The sequence below is a fragment of the Rissa tridactyla genome, chromosome 12, assembly GCF_028500815.1.
Source record: "Rissa tridactyla isolate bRisTri1 chromosome 12, bRisTri1.patW.cur.20221130, whole genome shotgun sequence".
NCBI classification, from domain to species: domain Eukaryota; kingdom Metazoa; phylum Chordata; class Aves; order Charadriiformes; family Laridae; genus Rissa; species Rissa tridactyla.
Genome location: NC_071477.1, coordinates 8,840,162 through 8,857,132, shown reverse-complemented (window position 1 = coordinate 8,857,132; position 16,971 = coordinate 8,840,162). Strand labels below are relative to the sequence as shown.

At 38.8% G+C, this 16,971-nt stretch overlaps 2 protein-coding genes across 3 annotated transcripts; one reads left to right on the top strand and one right to left on the bottom strand.

Moving 5' to 3' along the window:
- Nucleotides 1–11,213, bottom strand: DPM1 (dolichyl-phosphate mannosyltransferase subunit 1, catalytic). 2 transcript variants are annotated; one of them, XM_054218106.1, is made up of 9 exons: nucleotides 11,057–11,212; nucleotides 10,039–10,138; nucleotides 8,999–9,032; nucleotides 6,745–6,821; nucleotides 6,594–6,619; nucleotides 5,527–5,622; nucleotides 3,973–4,041; nucleotides 3,566–3,680; nucleotides 1–468 (listed from the first exon to the last, which is right to left on the bottom strand). In XM_054218106.1, the coding sequence occupies exons 1-9, from the start codon at nucleotides 11,161–11,163 to the stop codon at nucleotides 364–366; spliced, it is 729 nt and encodes a 242-aa protein (XP_054074081.1). In that variant the 5' UTR covers nucleotides 11,164–11,212; the 3' UTR covers nucleotides 1–363. The 2 variants fall into 2 exon arrangements, with proteins under 2 accessions (XP_054074081.1, XP_054074082.1); XM_054218107.1 differs by lacking the exon at nucleotides 3,973–4,041 and having other exon boundaries at nucleotides 11,057–11,213.
- Nucleotides 11,214–11,275: 62 nt separating this feature from the next.
- Nucleotides 11,276–15,609, top strand: MOCS3 (molybdenum cofactor synthesis 3). The gene has a single exon (XM_054218104.1). The coding sequence runs from the start codon at nucleotides 11,298–11,300 to the stop codon at nucleotides 12,699–12,701; it is 1,404 nt and encodes a 467-aa protein (XP_054074079.1). The 5' UTR covers nucleotides 11,276–11,297; the 3' UTR covers nucleotides 12,702–15,609.
- The last annotated feature ends 1,362 nt before the right edge of the window (nucleotides 15,610–16,971 follow it).

Below are 16,971 nucleotides of genomic sequence, written 5' to 3'. Positions count from 1 at the left end.
TTTTTTGATGTCCTTGCTTGTCTTTATTTCAAAATCATCTTTAGCTTCGGCTGAATAATTATTCATTTCTAAAAGCAAAAGGTCATTTACCTTTGTGTTCTTTATTAAGACTTCATTATTTTTACAAAAATAGAATAGCACATTAGTCTTTATTAGTTTTTACTTTAACATACAGTTCGTTTACTTTGAATGGAGCATTCTGGGATACAGTATACTTCGTCTATTATTGGTGGTTCATTTAATTGTTACTTTATAGCAGGTCTTCTGGGCAAAATACAAATTATCAAGTTTCTGCTATTACATATTAAAAACCACAGATGTTAGAAAATGTTTTTCTAAAAAAGTTCATTTAGGAATAAACTATCATGTTGTAGCAAACAAGGTCAAGAGTCCCTTTAAGAAAGAGACTATTTCATTGCCTCCCAGTTTAGATTCTCCATAGACACGGTCCACAAATGAAATAGGAACCTGTTGAAACAAGCAAAACTATTTTTAAGGTTCAAAACCTAAATAATCAGATATGCTGTAAACAAAAGTATGGCCTTTGAACTACAGCAGGTTTAGACATGGGAAGAAGGCAAGCACCAGATTAGCTTACTTTGTGTCAATTGTTCTTACCAGTGGCTTTAATGATGCCCCATAGCTGGGGAGCATGAAATTATTTGGTTTATCACCTTTAAAGATGATCCAAAGACATTACTCAGTGGCTGGATAATACACCAGTCAGAACAAACTTAATAGCTTAAGTGCACTAAAAGCCTCGGGGCTTAAAATGAACCTTCACCACTTTCCTTGTTAGTTAAATTCAATACCTTTGACTCAATGCCTCAGGAAGGCAAAAGTCTCCCGCCACCACGAAACGGCATTCACCACTGGCTAGAAGATGACACCTGAATATGGCAGTTAGTGCATATTTTACAATAGTAGCAGTCTTTGACCATTTTATAGATTATTTACAGGATTAAAGGGCATTTCAAACACTAATTTTGGTTTCCTTACTTAGGTGATCATACTGTCCAGATCAACTCACTACTCATAAAATGGTCGGAACATACTGCTTTTCAGTAATTTGACCACGTACAAATGACATATGACAGGACATTCTGCCAACACCGCATTAGAATATTCAAGAATTTCCATATATGTTTGTGTGCAAAATTGAAATACTTCAGGGGCTAAAATAAAGAATTGCATTTGCAAAAGTCATCAAAAAAATTGGCTTAGCGTTCTGCTGGCAGTTTCAACCAGAAATCATCTGGCAAGCGGAATACAAAAATCACCACACCCTTGCATCTGCGCCAGGACTGAGGATTTCTCACAATTCTAGCACATCAGTCCACGGTAGAAGAGAAACCAGGGCAAGAAGATGGTAAGGAAGATACCTAAAAAGGCATGCAGATAGACTCAAAAATGAGTCTGGCTTTCATAGTGGGGTCCCTTTGATAATTCTAGTAAGCATCCTGGCAGCTACAGACAGCTCATCTACGGGGCGTGGACAGAAATCCCTGAATACGTAGTCAGTGCAGGATGTGAGAACACACATTTCCTGAGCAGCGATGAGAGCACGGTTAATATCTCATCTAATAAAAGGTATCCAGGCTTTCCCTTCAGTATAAGAATTAACGACCTGTGTTGTTGCTGGACTTCACCTTTCTTGCATAGTAAGTTCTATCATTAGTCTTAAAGGAAGCATTTTCTGAAGGGTGTATTCCATGCACATTTCACATACAGTAAAGCAGTACAGCAAAATGAAATAGAGGTGCCTACAAGACTATTCAGGTATTGCTTGTGTCAGTTCATCTCATCATCCATTTGTTCCTTGTAGACCAACAGGTCTCAATCTTCATTTTCAACTTTGCTTATGAAATATTTTACCCTTGCAACCAATTCTAGATTTTACAACTGCATAAAAACTCCTGTTCTGCCTGCAGAGTTGCAGCACCCGCAAACCAGGAATTAGACACGCAATTGTCAACTCTTCTGGAATTTTGGTATTACTGTTTGGATAATTACAAAGTATGTAAAGATTATAAGTATTGATCAGGAAATACTGTATTACTGTACTTGAAACATAATGGAACATTGTCCTGCCCCAGGAAGTTACAATATAGAGAAGATACACAGAACAGTAGAAATACAATAGTCTTATTTATAGGTAAGTCAGCAATCTGAACACTGTCAAGGTTGTTACAGATATCACAACAGAAATCTTAAAGACAAGGCCGAAGCAGAATAATGAAGCAACTTTTCAGATGTTAGAGACAACTCTTCCCACATGTGAGAAACCAAAGAAGGAGGGAAGATGGCGTTTGCTTCAGAATATAACGGATGAGCTGTGGAGGAAGGCCTAACTAACCCATCACAAACCAGAGCCCGTGTCTCAGCACTGAACGGGAGACATCAGGCCTAGTGAAGACTGTCCGTCAGGCTTTGAACCCCAAGATAAATGTCTTTTATTTGATGCTATACAACCAGTAGAGGCATGTAAATACATGGGTGGTGGGATCAAATAATAGACAGAAAAAAGGTCTTTGCAGCAGCACCTGAAGAGCACCCAAGATTGCATTTTTTTTTTTAAGCCAGAGAAGTGTATTTTACTGCTTTAAAAGTGTCTGGTAAATAAAACCTCACCTCACCCTAGGTTTCAGTATCTGAATGTATAGACAGGTGAGGATTTAATTCAGCAATATTAAAAAGCAATATATGAATGCAGCTGGATGTGAAGACCAAACAAAGTAGTGTCAAACCTCAGCTACAGACACAATAGTGATGTTGCTCCATAAGCACGAAAGGTGGAAGGAGCGAGCTTGCTTTATTATGTCTACCCAATGTTGACAGAGAAATGCAATATGTAAGATTTAGAGAAAGTAGTACCAGCAACAGAATTCTCTGACAATTCAGTCATGAAAATGATGATGCAGAACTGGTTCTGAGATTTGGCTGCAGAGAGAATTCCAGTGAATCATCTTTAAAGACACCAGCAAGAGCAATTCAATGAAATACGAAAGCCAGCACTCAGACTGCTGGAAATACAGGATCTAACAATTTTTTGGAGTTCTTTTTCAATGATTGCAGACAGCTTAGAAGTGGAAAGTTGTGATAGCTGAAAAGTTGGAAAATAACAAAGCAAAAAGTGACAGAGAACAGAATAAATCTGAAATAGAATCAGGTTGCTGGAGAAAACAAAATTATTTGAATAGACCTAACTAGAGACGCCTGTACAATATGAAGGAGGAAAGAAAAGGCTCCGAGCAGCTTCACGATGTATTTTGACTTCTTTCCCTCCTTTGAAGAACCTTGTAAAATTGTATGCAGCTAAAGAAATGACATCAGGAAGAGGGAAGGATCTGAGAGGCATATCAGCCAGGGGAATAAGTAACTGGAGTTTCAGATCTGGTATTCATCTGAGAAAGTTGGAAAAATAGAGTTCTACATATGCAATTTCTTTATATCAATTTGAAAATCTTGTGTCTTCTTGGAAGTGCACAAGATTTCCTATGCTCCCAATAGTCTGTATCTACATTTAAATGAAAGCACAATATACTTATCAAAACTTTTACTGTACCTCTCCAATAGTATATCCTAACTGTCTAGCCCGAACAATCATCTCCATCTGGAAAACGTATCCTTTAGAAACACACTTTTCCGTTAGTTTCTGTAAGACTTCTTTTCTGTATAACCTGTAAATGATTACAAAGAAAATGAAACCTGAAGCACAATTTCTGAACTTCGGAAATCAAGACAGCGTGTAGGAATCTTAACTGTAATCACTCATTCATATCATTACTATTTTAAAAAAATCTTTAACAAAGTCATAGGAGCAGCAGTTCTTGCAATCAAGTCTACTATTTCTTACACCCTTTCCAGACATTTTGTAGTCCTCCATGAAGAAGGTCTGTTCTTAGTCCAGTTCCTTGTTCAGCAGCTTTTTAATTTCAAATAAACGTTATGAATTGCAAACCAGACCCATACCTGAAACTCCCTGTTAAGTCGGATGCACCTGGTCTCAGCAAAACCTGAGTTATAAAATTGGCACCACGACTGTGAAAGAAAACATGAATGTCAAAATTGCTCAGTACACAATTTGAGAGATCAAGCAGAATTTCTAGAAAATAAGTAAATATCATCCTACTAGGAAAAAAACCAAAACCAACCAAAACCCTTTTATTGCTCAATATGAAAAAATTGTATTTCTAAGATGTTTTCACTGCTAGATTTGACAAATAAATTGCAGAATCTGAAATCAAAACCCAACGTTTTCTTTTTCAAATGATGATTAATAGACTTTTGAACTTCTCCATGAAGGAGAAAACAATGATTTTGAGAAACTAAATTTCCAGTCTGGTTCTTTATGGTAGAACTGTCAGTACAACGGCACACTAATACAATACAAAAGAAATAAATTTGACAACAGTCAAAACAACATTTTTCTTCTAACATTCACTGTAAGCAGAGAACAAAAATGCTTCCTGGACAAATGTGAGACTTGGGTGTAAAAAAATCAAGGTTCAGTTTTGGTTTACACTGCTTTCACAGTACGAAGAGGATAAGCTCCACTGATAAAAAATATTGTGAGACCAAAAAGCAAGTCATGACTATCTTGCCGAGGGCTGTATTACATGCTGAGAAGATGTGCAAGTCCTTCACCCTGACCAGTATGATGTAAAAGGATTCCTCTGCAATGTCCATTTAGTGCTCTCCTTTTTTTGAGCGTATATTTTATTTAGATTCACAAAAAGATGAGCACTTATTCCAGCAATTAAAAACCATGAGAAATCCAAATACTGTCCCTGTGATACCATCTCCAGATCAGCCTGATAACACAGCTTCTGCTCCTACTGCTTTCCACTAACATATAAATCAGCATTAACTTCTGCCTATTCTCTTAAATCAGGTGTAAGAGAGAAAAACTATGCAGAAACTTGTCAATTACCTCCTCAAAGTCCCTTTAAGTCCCCATAAACCTGATACACCAGCCTTATGTATGACCTTAACAGTGTTTTCCTCTTTGCTTTTGGGTGAAACCTCTCCATAGTGTTCACTGTAACTGTTTTCCAGTAAGGTCTAAGTCATGATTTATTGACATTGATCGTGCCAGAGAATTCTTAACTTATGACAAATCAGCGGGTCAACAGAGGGGTTTAGCAAGTGCATTACTGTTTAGGGAAAGGTCCATTACAGCTACTAAAGATAACTAAATGTGTCTTTTAAACTTGATAAAAATGCGATAGTCTCAGCTCATTCTTTGGATGATGAAGCTGCAAGACTGTCCCAACCTGATGCCATGCAGATTTGTCCACTGTTCCAACCCATTTCTCAAGCCTAGCCACATCATTACATTCTTTCTTGGTGAGTTTTAATCAAAGAATTTGCAAATAATGCATGCCTCTATTATTTAATATAATTTCACAGTACCCAGTACTATTGACTGAAGACTCAATTCAGCTCACACAGACTGAGTTGAGTACTTGGAATTATTATTTCTAAATAACGAGTTTATGTGTAAATATTTAGAAAAATACTTACCTGATTAATTTTCTTTTCAAATCCCAGCCATATACTCCTCCATTTCCTTTATATCTTGTTCCAGATACAATATCAAAATTGCCTTCTTTCTGCTTTCTATAAGCAATTGGTTTTATCAGAAAAACAGGAGGAACATTTGTATGAAGGTAGCACAAATTTCAAAATAAGAACAATCACTCTTTTAGTACAAAATCTGTATATACAAACCTTTGAACAAATAAGCAGAGAGGAAAGCAATAGTTGCAGTGGTTATAAACATTATGCATTTAAAAACCTGTTAATTTTGCTCTTATAAAGAGATACTTCAGAGAATCTTACGATTATCTTTTGCCAACTATGTCACAGAATTTCATAGACTACTTCATAAATAATTTATTAAGACCAACTTATGCATTTTTAAAGCCTCTCTCTAGTATAAAAGACTGAATGATTTTAAATACAGATTTAAATATTTAAATTACACAAATCCATAGTAAAGAGGAAAAAAAAAAAAGCCTGGAACTATCCTTAGTCCATACCATGCCTGAGTGCTGCAGAACCTTATCTAAAATTTTAGATCTCCAGTACTACCTAGCAAGAAAGTTGAAAATTACAGAGACTGCTGTCCTCAGCCTCCAACGTAATGTCTGTCGACCATTTCTCACAAACTGAAACGTTACAGGGAGAGGAAGGTCAAAGACAGAAGTATTTCACCAGTAGCTGAGGAGTTGAGGACATGGTCCTCCAATCAATATCCCTATATGCACACATGATAACATGATTAGAAGACGACATTTATTTATATGTGCTTTTCAAAGCTGAACAACCATTACAAGAAGAGAAGTGCTTAGCCACGCATGCTTTCCGTTACTTTAAACTTGGGGAGCTTTGCTCTAGTTAGGAACTAATTATTTTTCTGGATTTTTGGGGACAAATCTAATGAAGTCCAATCACTTTTTTTTGAATTATTGCCTTGCCAATTTTCTTACTACAGCTAGACAGCTCTACAAAAATATAAAGCTTTCAAATATTACAAAGAAACAATAAATGCTCAGAAGTCATTCTCTCATACTACAAAAGGCACCTACCTGATAAACTCTGGAATAAATTTTGGCTGAAATGGAAGGAAAACAGATCAGAAAAGAAAGAGGGGTGGGGGTAAAAAAAAAAAAAAAAAAAAAGTCAACGAAAATTTAATTATAACAGATTAAAAACACAGTACATGGAATACAGACTTACATGGTGAGACAGGTCAGCATCCATAATAACAATGAAATTCCCAGTGGCGTGCTTCATTCCATGAATATAAGCAGTGCCTGATGAAAACAGTATAGAAGTAATTTCCCTCACTATTTTAACATATGCAATCTTCTAGCCACAGTCTTCACTTATTTTCTAAAATCTCTGAGTTATACTAGAAAAGGATCAACTAAAAACTCCTGAAATTTTTTTTAAGATGTATCACAGTGGTCAAACATTAAAATTACTTTTCCTTTTCCCTGCAATTTCAGCACTGGATTTTATAAATATAAATCTTGGCAAACCCTACTGCCCTAGAAATGCACAAACATGACTTGATAAGTGGGACACTATTTGAAATAACATTTCCAGAAGCGCCATAGAAAACTGGAAATAGGACACGGGCAACAAATAATCACTGAGAGTTAAAAAAAACTGGCTTTCTGGACTCGGGATTTACTATTAGTATCATATAGATTTTGGTTTGTTCTCCTTGACACCATGAATTATATTCCAATACCTAATCTGAAGAGAGGGGTTGTTTTTTTCTTACTTTAGATTTGTTGGGTTTTATTTATCCTGTGTGAACTGGTGTAGCTATCTTGGTAAGAGCTGGAACGAGTCCTGCTGTTACAGTTTTCCTCAACAATGGAAATTTCTGATCTGAGCCATGTGGTTCAAAGACAGCACTGCACTGAAGGACAGTACAGCAGCACAACAGAGATTAAGAACTGGCATATACTCCTCACTGATCCAAATTACTCTTAAGTCTTTTTGTTAACTTCATAAGGAATAGATACACTCTCAACTGACATCCTTAGCAGGCACTCTCACAGAAAACTAAACTCCTGGTTAACAAACAACCTGCCTTTCCTTTCTTTTCCATGTTGTTTGCAAAGTTACACAGTAGGAGTGTCACAGTTTTGCGTACTGTGCATGATTAGTAGGTACAGTACATGAAAAATTTAAATTCAGTCACTTTTAATCCATAATACTGGTCAAATCAGGACAAAGGATGAAAAGGCAGAAAACAAAAATAAAGATATGCAGGCTTTTGAGTTTCTTAGACAAATGAGATATAGAAAAAAAGCACAGAACAGTGATTAAAATAGACAATTCAATATAAAAATTAGAATTTTGTTTTTGTTCGGTGGACTAGAGAAATTAGTCAGCTGCAGTGCTCCGTACACAAGACACGTCAAGACACAGCAGCACATGGAAGTGGGGGTTTCCAAGACAATTAGCAAGAAAATCAGATACTGATTAACAATAAATCATTTATCATTTTCTCCATTCCTATTAAAGGAAGAGGGATAAGGATACAACATGAATCTTAACAGATGGAAATATCTCCACTTTATTTCAGCATAGTTTTAGAATAGCTTTAATGTAATTTATGACTTCCTAGGATATCTGCTTTTTTGTAAAGCAAAAAATGACAAACATGATTGACATATTCTGTTAAATACGGCATCAGAGCTATAAAATCGCAGTCCTCCATCATTCCATGCAAATTTACAAGACCGGCTCCCAAATTAGCAAGATTTCTACAATATGAGTAACTTTTGCGATGTACTTCAAAGCCTGCAATTCACATGTTAGTTAATAGAGGAGACAATACTTAGTAGTTTGAGAGCTGGACATCTGTCAGATACTTTTTTTTTTTTTTTAATTTTTCTTTTTTTTACTTAGCGTCATAATTCACACTGAAATGGGTTTAAATGTGAAGAGCTCTGTCCAAACCTGTGTCAGAAAATCAGCGCAGCCTTCTCTGGAGATTGCGCAAACTACGGTCCAATTTTTGAAGCATCCTGCACATGGGTGGATTGCACAGAAAGTACCACTGTCTCCTCTGGATAAGTAGGTTCCATACAAATACAGCAGTTACTCTTGTAAAACATCACATTTTCTTCCTCAATTTAAACCCCTCGTTCTGTAATCAGTGAAGGCAGTATGGGAGGGAGAGGAGCAGCATGATGTTAACAGGAAAACACAGTTTGTACAGAATTGCGGTGCCCGCTGTTTTCAGGTTTGAGGTTGTGGGGAACTCGTTATAAATAATACTCTGTGATTTTTATGTGTGTGGTTTTTAAGCTTGTTCACTAACAAAAAACTTGATGAAAACATATATTTCTGCTTTTGGGCTTTACTGTGATTTTTTCTGAAACTTTATATACTAGAAGCAATCAAAGAATACAGCAGATTTTTAAATTTATTTTTTTTTTAGTACTAACCAGAGTTAGTAAAGACTTACCAAGGCCCAACTTTCTTGGTCTGGGTCTTAGAAGCTGCAGAACATATTAAAAAAAAAAAAAATATATATATATTACTTGAAGTACAGTTTTTATTTAATTTTAGTGACACCTTAATATTTGCTATTTTCAAGGTATAAAAATATTCTAAAATGTACTTTTAATTTTTAGCTAGATAACACATTAAAAAAATTATCTGTCAAAATACATCAGAAACAAACCATTATATTAAATAGATATTTTATCAGGTCATATTTAAAAACAACCCTCTTTTAAAGCTTTACTTAGTATCAAAAAAAGGGGAAAAAAAGACTCTAACACTTCCTATATACATTGTTCTTAAAGTAACCTCTATAAATGGTACTTAATTCACAAATACTTTTTAAAACCTTACACACCTTTTTTAAAAAAAAGGCAAGTGTCTGACTACTTACAGCACAAAACCGTCAAACTGAACGCTGGGTTTCTACAGTGTTCTATGAGAAAGCTTTTATTGCAAAAAAAAAAAAGGGGGGTTTAATGGCTCATAAAGACTAAATAAATGACAGTATCTCATTGTATATAATTGACAGTTATATGGTAATATATTAAATAGAAGAAAATAATCCTGTTATTGAGGAATATAACTAGACAGATTAAAAATAAATCACAAGGCCAAACTAGCTTTCATCTTTCCAATTTCACTACTGCTGCAGTCACTTAAAATGAAATTAAAGCTTATCCAAACCTCATCTCTCCCTCAGGCATGCACAAAGTCCAATAACAACCACTACTCATTACTCAACAGTGTACAGCAATGCACAAAGTATTGAAAACATTTTGCAAACAGCAATTAATGATTCTGCATATTAGTTGCTAATGCTGATAAGCAGCTGCATGACTATCATAATGTTACCTTTTTCTAAAGTGGTGTGAAAAAACTTAGATAACTTGTTTAAGGATGTAAAGAAAGTGCAGAACTCAGGGACTGTGTTCCAGTTCTCTAAGTACTTTCCAATACAATAAAAATGGAAAGAAAATCACCCCAGAAGAGACAACTCACTATTTTATCTGATCCATATATCTTTTCCAATTGTTCAGCAATTTCCTGTGTCCCATCCGGGCTTCCATCATCTATGATGATAATTTCAAAGTTGTTTCCACTGAAATGAGAATTATTTTTAAATGAACAAATGGAAAACCCAATTTCACTTCCTATGTCATTTTGAAATCACAACCCCCAGGGCAGGGGGGTTGGAACTAGATGATCTTTAAGGTCCCTTCTAACCCAAACCATTCTGAGATTGGCACAAAACTGAAGAAGAGAATACAAACTGATTTTGTGACAGTTAGAGACACATGGTATAGATACTCATAGCTGTAAGAGTACGCCTGTGATGATAAAACGTGACTCAGTGTTACTGTTTCGGGTCTCGAGCTGGAGTTGCTCCCCCGCACACCGCAGCAACATAAACCTCATCGTTGTCCCAGCACCGCCGCAGCGTCCAGTTCTCGCCTCGGGGTTGTGAAAGATGAAAAGCTAAAATTGCCCTTGTGCTTTCATCTGGCAACGCCGCTTTTTCTGGCGGCTGCTGCAGAACACCTCAGAGCACATGCGAGACTGCTGATTAGCGTAATTTCGTTTCCCTAATTAACCACGGTGTTACGGGTTCCACACACCTGCCCGCGCGCCCTCCAGCACTAGCGAGAAACGCCGTACATTTCACCACCTGGAGAACATTATTGCTTTCCTCAGTCGCGACGTCGTTTTTGCAGCTTTTACGGACGTGCGTTTCCCGGCTCTTCTGAGCTTCTCGGCTCCACCAACACCTCGCACCGGGCGCCCTTCACCCCTCCGAGCCCGCTCCTCACCACCCCTGCCCGTACAGCGCACCTTCCCCGCGGCTCTAGAGGAGCCTCCCCTCACCGAGGGGCCACCAGATCCCTCCCTCCCACAGAGCGACAACCAGCCCGGACAGAGGGCTGGAGCTCAGCCCTGGCCCGCTGAGGGACGCCAGGGCCTGGTACCCCCCCGGGGGCCTGGCACTCCCCTCCCCGCCAGGGCCCACTGAGCCCGGTACCTCTGGCGGAAGGTGCGCACTAGGAGCCAGACGACGAGGGGCAGGTTCTCTCGCTCGTTGTAGGTGGGCAGCAGAACCGAGAATTTGTCGCCGCCGTCGGCCGCCATGTCGGGGCGTTGACGCAGCCGGAACCGGCGGGGGGAAACAAACGCGCCGCAGCCAATCAAGGCGGGCGGCGCGGCCGGAAGCGGCGGGGCTCTGGGGGGCAGCCGGGCGGAAGCGCTCTCTCGCTCTTTCAGCCATGGCGGGAGGCGCGGAGGCGGCGCGGTTGAGTGCGGAGATCAGCCAGCGGGAGCAGGAGTTGCGCGGGTTACGTGAGCGGCTGGCCGCCGTCCTGATGGGAGATGTCGTGGGGGACGTCGCGGCCGCAGAGGAGGCTGCCTCTGGCTTTCCCGGCGAGCTCCCCCCTCTGCCTGCCCAGGCCTCGCTGAGCCCCGCCGACATCATGCGGTACAGCCGGCAGCTGGTGCTGCCTGAGCTGGGCGTGCGGGGGCAGCTGCTATTGGCCCGCTCCTCCGTGCTGGTGGTGGGCTGCGGCGGCCTGGGCTGCCCCCTGGCCCAGTACCTGGCCGCGGCCGGCGTCGGCCGCCTGGGTCTGGTGGATCACGACGTGGTGGAGACGAGCAACCTACACCGGCAGGTGCTGCACGGGGAGGCCCGCCGAGGGCTCCCCAAGGCCGTATCTGCTGCCGCAGCCCTGCGGCTGCTGAACTCCACTGTACAGTATGTGCCCTACTGTGGTGCCCTGAGCCCTCGCACCGCCCTAGAGCTGGTGCGGCAGTATGACATTATCGCCGACTGCTCCGACAACGTCCCCACCAGGTACTTGGTGAATGATGCCTGTGTCCTGGCTGGGAAACCTCTGGTGTCCGGCAGTGCCCTCCGTCTGGAGGGGCAGCTGGTTGTGTACAACTACCAGGGAGGGCCCTGCTACAGATGTCTTTTCCCCAAGCCCCCTCCACCAGAAACAGTGACTAACTGTGCAGATGGGGGAGTGCTGGGTGTCGTGCCAGGCATCATGGGGTGCATCCAGGCCTTGGAAGTGCTGAAGATTGCTTCAGGAATGGGTTCCTCCTTCAATCAGTTCATGCTGATGTTTGATGCCTGTGAAGGGAGGTTTCGCAACATCAAGTTAAGACCAAAGAAAGCAGACTGTGCTGTTTGTGGTGACAATCCAACTGTCACCTGCCTTCAAGATTATGAGGCATTTTGTGGTTCTTCTGCAACAGACAAGTGTAGGACTTTACATCTGCTGTCCAGTAAAGACAGGGTATCTGTAGAGGAGTACAAAAAACTGATGGATGAACAAGTTCCTCATGTATTGTTAGATGTTCGTCCACAGGTAGAAGTGGATATCTGTCGCCTGGTACATGCTGTCCACATTCCTTTGAGTAAATTAGAAGAAAGAGATGAAGAGTGTCTGGAAAATTTAGAAAAAAGAATTTGTGAAGAAAAGCAGAGAACTAATGGCCAGACATCTTTTCCTGTATATGTTGTTTGCAAATTAGGAAATGACTCACAGAAGGCTGTAAGAATTCTGCAGGAGTTACCTGTCAAAGAATTTGGTTCTGTGTTAGCTAAGGATATTAAAGGGGGGCTCATGGCTTGGGCCAGTAAAATTGACCCAACATTTCCTCAGTATTAGAAATTTAAATGGTGAAAAAAAAAAAAAATACAGATTTTCATAGGGTTTCATCTTCTCTGTGTAATGACTATATCACATGGATAAAACAGGAGATTGAAATACCATGTTGCTTTTAAAATTTTTTTTTAAAAAGTATTTTTGTAGATATCTGATTATTTTGTTTATAAAAATGTGAAAGTGTCCATGGAAATGGAAAAAATGTGTTTCTTGGTTATTATTTAGTAGTGAAAACTTGGAATAACTACTTAATTGTGCATGTGATAATTGAGAATGACTCCTAATTAGTAATTATACCCTGGAGAATGACAAAGCACAGGAGTCAAGGGTTGGAAGTTTTTACTCATTTTCCAAACTGCCTAACAAATTGAAACAGTGCATGCAGTAATAATAAAAAAATAGCTAACTGCTGATCTCTGGCTGGTCAGTAGCACTATTCAGTTTGTCATAGGGAATTGTCAAGACAGTGCTGACAAGACTGTTTTGCTCAACGTCTTTTACTTCTCTGTAGAAGCATTGTGTATTTATGGAAGAGAACTTTTGCTGCAAATAACAGCACCTACGTAAGGGTGTTCTGTTAAGAACTTCCAGGGCCATCCATCTTCATTTGTTGGCTGGCAAAAAAGTGTATTCTGTGACTTGTATAGAGGTTTAACTGAGGTTAAATGTTAATAAGACAGCCGTTTGAGCCCAGAAAATTTGTAAAACAAACAGAAAATGCTTTTGTGAGGGCTTCAGTTTCAGAGGTTGAGAGATGAAGAGGAGGTGAGAGAGAAAAAAATAAATGCGTGGCCTCCCTTTTGGAAGTACAACGACATATTTCATAAGCTTTCTCCTGTTTGTTATGGTAGTTGCATATCCGCGGTTGTACTGCGTTATTTTGTTAACTGGTATAAAGAGCTATGCATATCTAAAAAGTTCTCATAGATGAACTGAATGAAAAGAAAGAGAAATAAATAGCTTCTCAACAGAGAGCTGCCTGAGTCCTCATCACTTAAGCATAGTAATTATCTTATTATAATTAATTAAGGTATGGATTTCCTTTACTTTCTGAGGAGGAAAAAAAACACCTGTCATGACTAATCTTTGCATTATACAAGGGCAAAAAAAGAATAGTATTATAATTAGTAGTCAAAAAGACATATTTTGGTAAAATAAATTTGAGAACATCCACACCGCCTACTTTATTATAACATGCCATGGCTTTTAGCAGTAATAATCACGTGAAGGAAATAGTTATGTAAATTTATAAATACAGGGTCACATCTCTTGCAAGTTAGAGGACAATGAAAACAGAAGACTATGACTTAAAAGTAAGCATTAGTGCTTTGTGGTGTGTAGTGAGAGTCATCAGTCAAAATGTTTTAAGACAGGTTGTAGAGGCTTGGTTCAGTCAGAACATCTGGCTTCTGGTGGGTTTCAGCCTTTGGGAATTGGAAACGAGAGGGATTTGTTTGAAATGCCTAACCTACTTTTTCATTTTTCTTTCTTCACTGTGATGTCAAGCAGAGACTGAAACATAAAAGGGAACAGTAGCAATAATTCTCTAATGTCCGATCTTCCAATGCTAAACAATGGATGGTATGTCATATAACCACCTGACCTGAAAAAATGATTCTTTTTCAGTCATTGAAAGCAAGGTGAACCTATGGACTTTACACCGATGTTCTTGGGGAGAGGGGAAGGAATTCTTGATTGTAAATCTGAGTGCTGCTTCTAGTGGATAGAAATCATGTGTAAAGTCTTTCCCCTTTTTACAGCATTTTGGCAGCAGATGTACATAAACTCTGTGAAAGAAAAAGGAGGTGACATTAAAGCTGTGGTGTTTGGTGGAGGGTTTTTTGTAGCAAATCTAAAACTGCATTTCTTGTAGCAAATTTTCAAGCAGGAAACCAGACTGTGAGTCTTTGTGCTGTATGGAAAACAATTAACACCTCAAGGATCTGGAGAACTCTGTGGAAAAATCACGATAAGGATGAATGAAAATTGACCAAAACCATAGAATGATAACAGAACTGGCAAAAAAAGTAAATGCATCAAGTCAGTCTGATGAGAGACAAACTTTCAAGGATCTTTACTATTAAAATGGCTTTTTGGAAAGACCGTTCTTGTCAATCTGCATGCACTAAAGCCCGAAGTTCTTATAGGAGTACAGCATCTGAAATGCATGTGTTATTTTTGTGTAAAGGGAGTTCTATGCAAAACTAATTGGGCCACACAATATAGGAATAGCTGTTCTGGAAAGAACTAATGGCTGTGTTCTGATCTCAAGGGAGTATGCAAAACGTAGGTTTCTTTGGGGGGAAAAAAAGTGTTCTCTTTCTTGACTTAGGATAGCAATTACATTCTCAGCAAATACAAAAACATCTGCCATGTGTCTTAAATAAAGATGGGGTCTGTAGTGCATGTCAAAATTTCATTCTTTACACGCTGGTTTTTTTGGGTTTTTTTTTTTTTTTTTTTTCCCAAGAAAAGATTAATTTCTTTTTTTCCCCTTGTGGGCTTGCTGAAGTGATACACAAGTCTTCCTGTAAATACAGTCCTGATGCTGGTGCTGGGCTCTTTGGAGATAAGCTGAAAAATCAAGGGTCATAAGATCATAACAAAGCCCAAGCATTTCTTATTACTGGAAACTTGTCTTTTGTTTTGACTTGCTTTATTTCTGGAAGTCCATAAAACATGTAGTGGTTTCTCTGTTCACCAGGAAGTATAATAGCAGAACTCTGCTTAGAAATTCAAAGAGAAGCAATAAAACTATCATTTTGTATTGCTGCCAAAGTACTGGCTAAGTATTGGTATGTGTTGACATTGTGAATGAAAGACAAGCTGATTTATTCAAGGACCTCATAGTGTAGTTGGTCTAAGATGTGTTGTCAGAAAGCATAAGGTCAGTCAGCAGAGTGTATTTTTCTCTTCATCCCTTGCTCTTGATGTCATGAGGTTGCTTTTTGCTTTTTTGGTTATATTCTCTTTTAAAATGGCATATTAGAATTTGGCAGAGGAACTAAACAGGAAACAGCTTCCTGTTAGAGGTTTAGGGTAATAAAAGGTGGCTGCCGCATTTATTCTGAATTGTTGCATTTTACTATTTCCCACATGTAGGCCTATAGGGTATCTTCACGGTTCAGGGACAGAGTTAAATATCTAAACTTGTTTAGTCCTGGGATGTGGTTATTATTTTAAGGCAAGGCAAATCAAGCTGGTCTAGCTTTCAGGCAAGTCTCAAAGGTATCTGCATACAAGGTACTAATGTGCCTTGATGAGCTAAAATCCTCCTTAGTTTGGTGGCAGGAGTCTCTCTCAATTCAAAACACCAATAAATTCAGCACTGACCTGCTATCAAAGTGCATGATTTCAAAAAAAATCCCCCAACAATTATTGGAACCATTTGTAGGCAAATGTGTAAGGGATATGTCCAAAACTAGTTCCCAAAGTTTGTATACCAGAATTTTAGGAAAGTGAGCATCTTTATTATTATCATATCGGTAAGCATAATTTCTAATAAAAATGTAACCGTTCGAAACAAAACTATGCACTATATGCTTAAAATACTGCAAGCACAAGTTTGTCTTTTTCCTTTTATAAATCTGAAAGCTCTAAGCTGTCCTTTGTAAAGCTACATCAGGAAAACAAGTTTTAAGGACGTTTGCTAGGTGGCACTGCGAGTTAATAAACCAAATCATTCTCTAGATTGTGAGATGCAAAGACCAGGTAAATAGAATAAAATGGAGGAAGGCAATTGATTGGTAAATATAATATTCCAAGAAAAAAAATATAATGCAAATTATACTTCTAGGGTAAGTTGTCAAGGCATTGTTTGTATCAGAGGCTTAACCTGAGTGTTTTTTCACATGCTTTTATTGTACAGAAAAGGGCTATTAGAAACGCTAGCACAAAATTAAACATAGATCTTAAATCAACAAAGAGTCACTACTAGTACATTCTGAATATTACTGTAAAGCATTGCAGATTTTCTTACTTGGTTAGGGCAGGTTTTTTTGGAAAAGTCAAGGGCATTTCTTTTTTGTCCTTGTTTTGTAAAAAAGAACTTAAGGCATAAAATCTAAACAAAAAAAATAAAAAATCAAAGTACTCTAAATCAGGGAATCCCCACACAAAAAATGGGGCTTCTTTAGAAAACATGGACTGACCTTGGAGACCTGATGTATCAGAACAAGCCCAGAGGGGTGTCTGCCCAGAGCTCAGACACGTTCCTGTGGTATTGAAACTGGGTTTTGAACCTTAGTGTCCCACGTAGTACTGTACAAACATT

Coding starts and splice junctions, on each gene's coding strand:
- DPM1 (XM_054218106.1), bottom strand. CDS start 11,163: ATGGCGGCCGACGGCGGCGACAAATTCTCGGTTCTGCTGCCCACCTAC. Junction 9,033..10,038: donor TATATGGATCAGATAAAATA/GTGAGTTGTCTC, acceptor TATGTTCTGCAG/CTTCTAAGACCCAGACCAAG. Junction 6,822..8,998: donor ACCAAGAAAGTTGGGCCTTG/GTAAGTCTTTAC, acceptor TGTTTTCATCAG/GCACTGCTTATATTCATGGA.
- MOCS3 (XM_054218104.1), top strand. CDS start 11,298: ATGGCGGGAGGCGCGGAGGCGGCGCGGTTGAGTGCGGAGATCAGCCAG.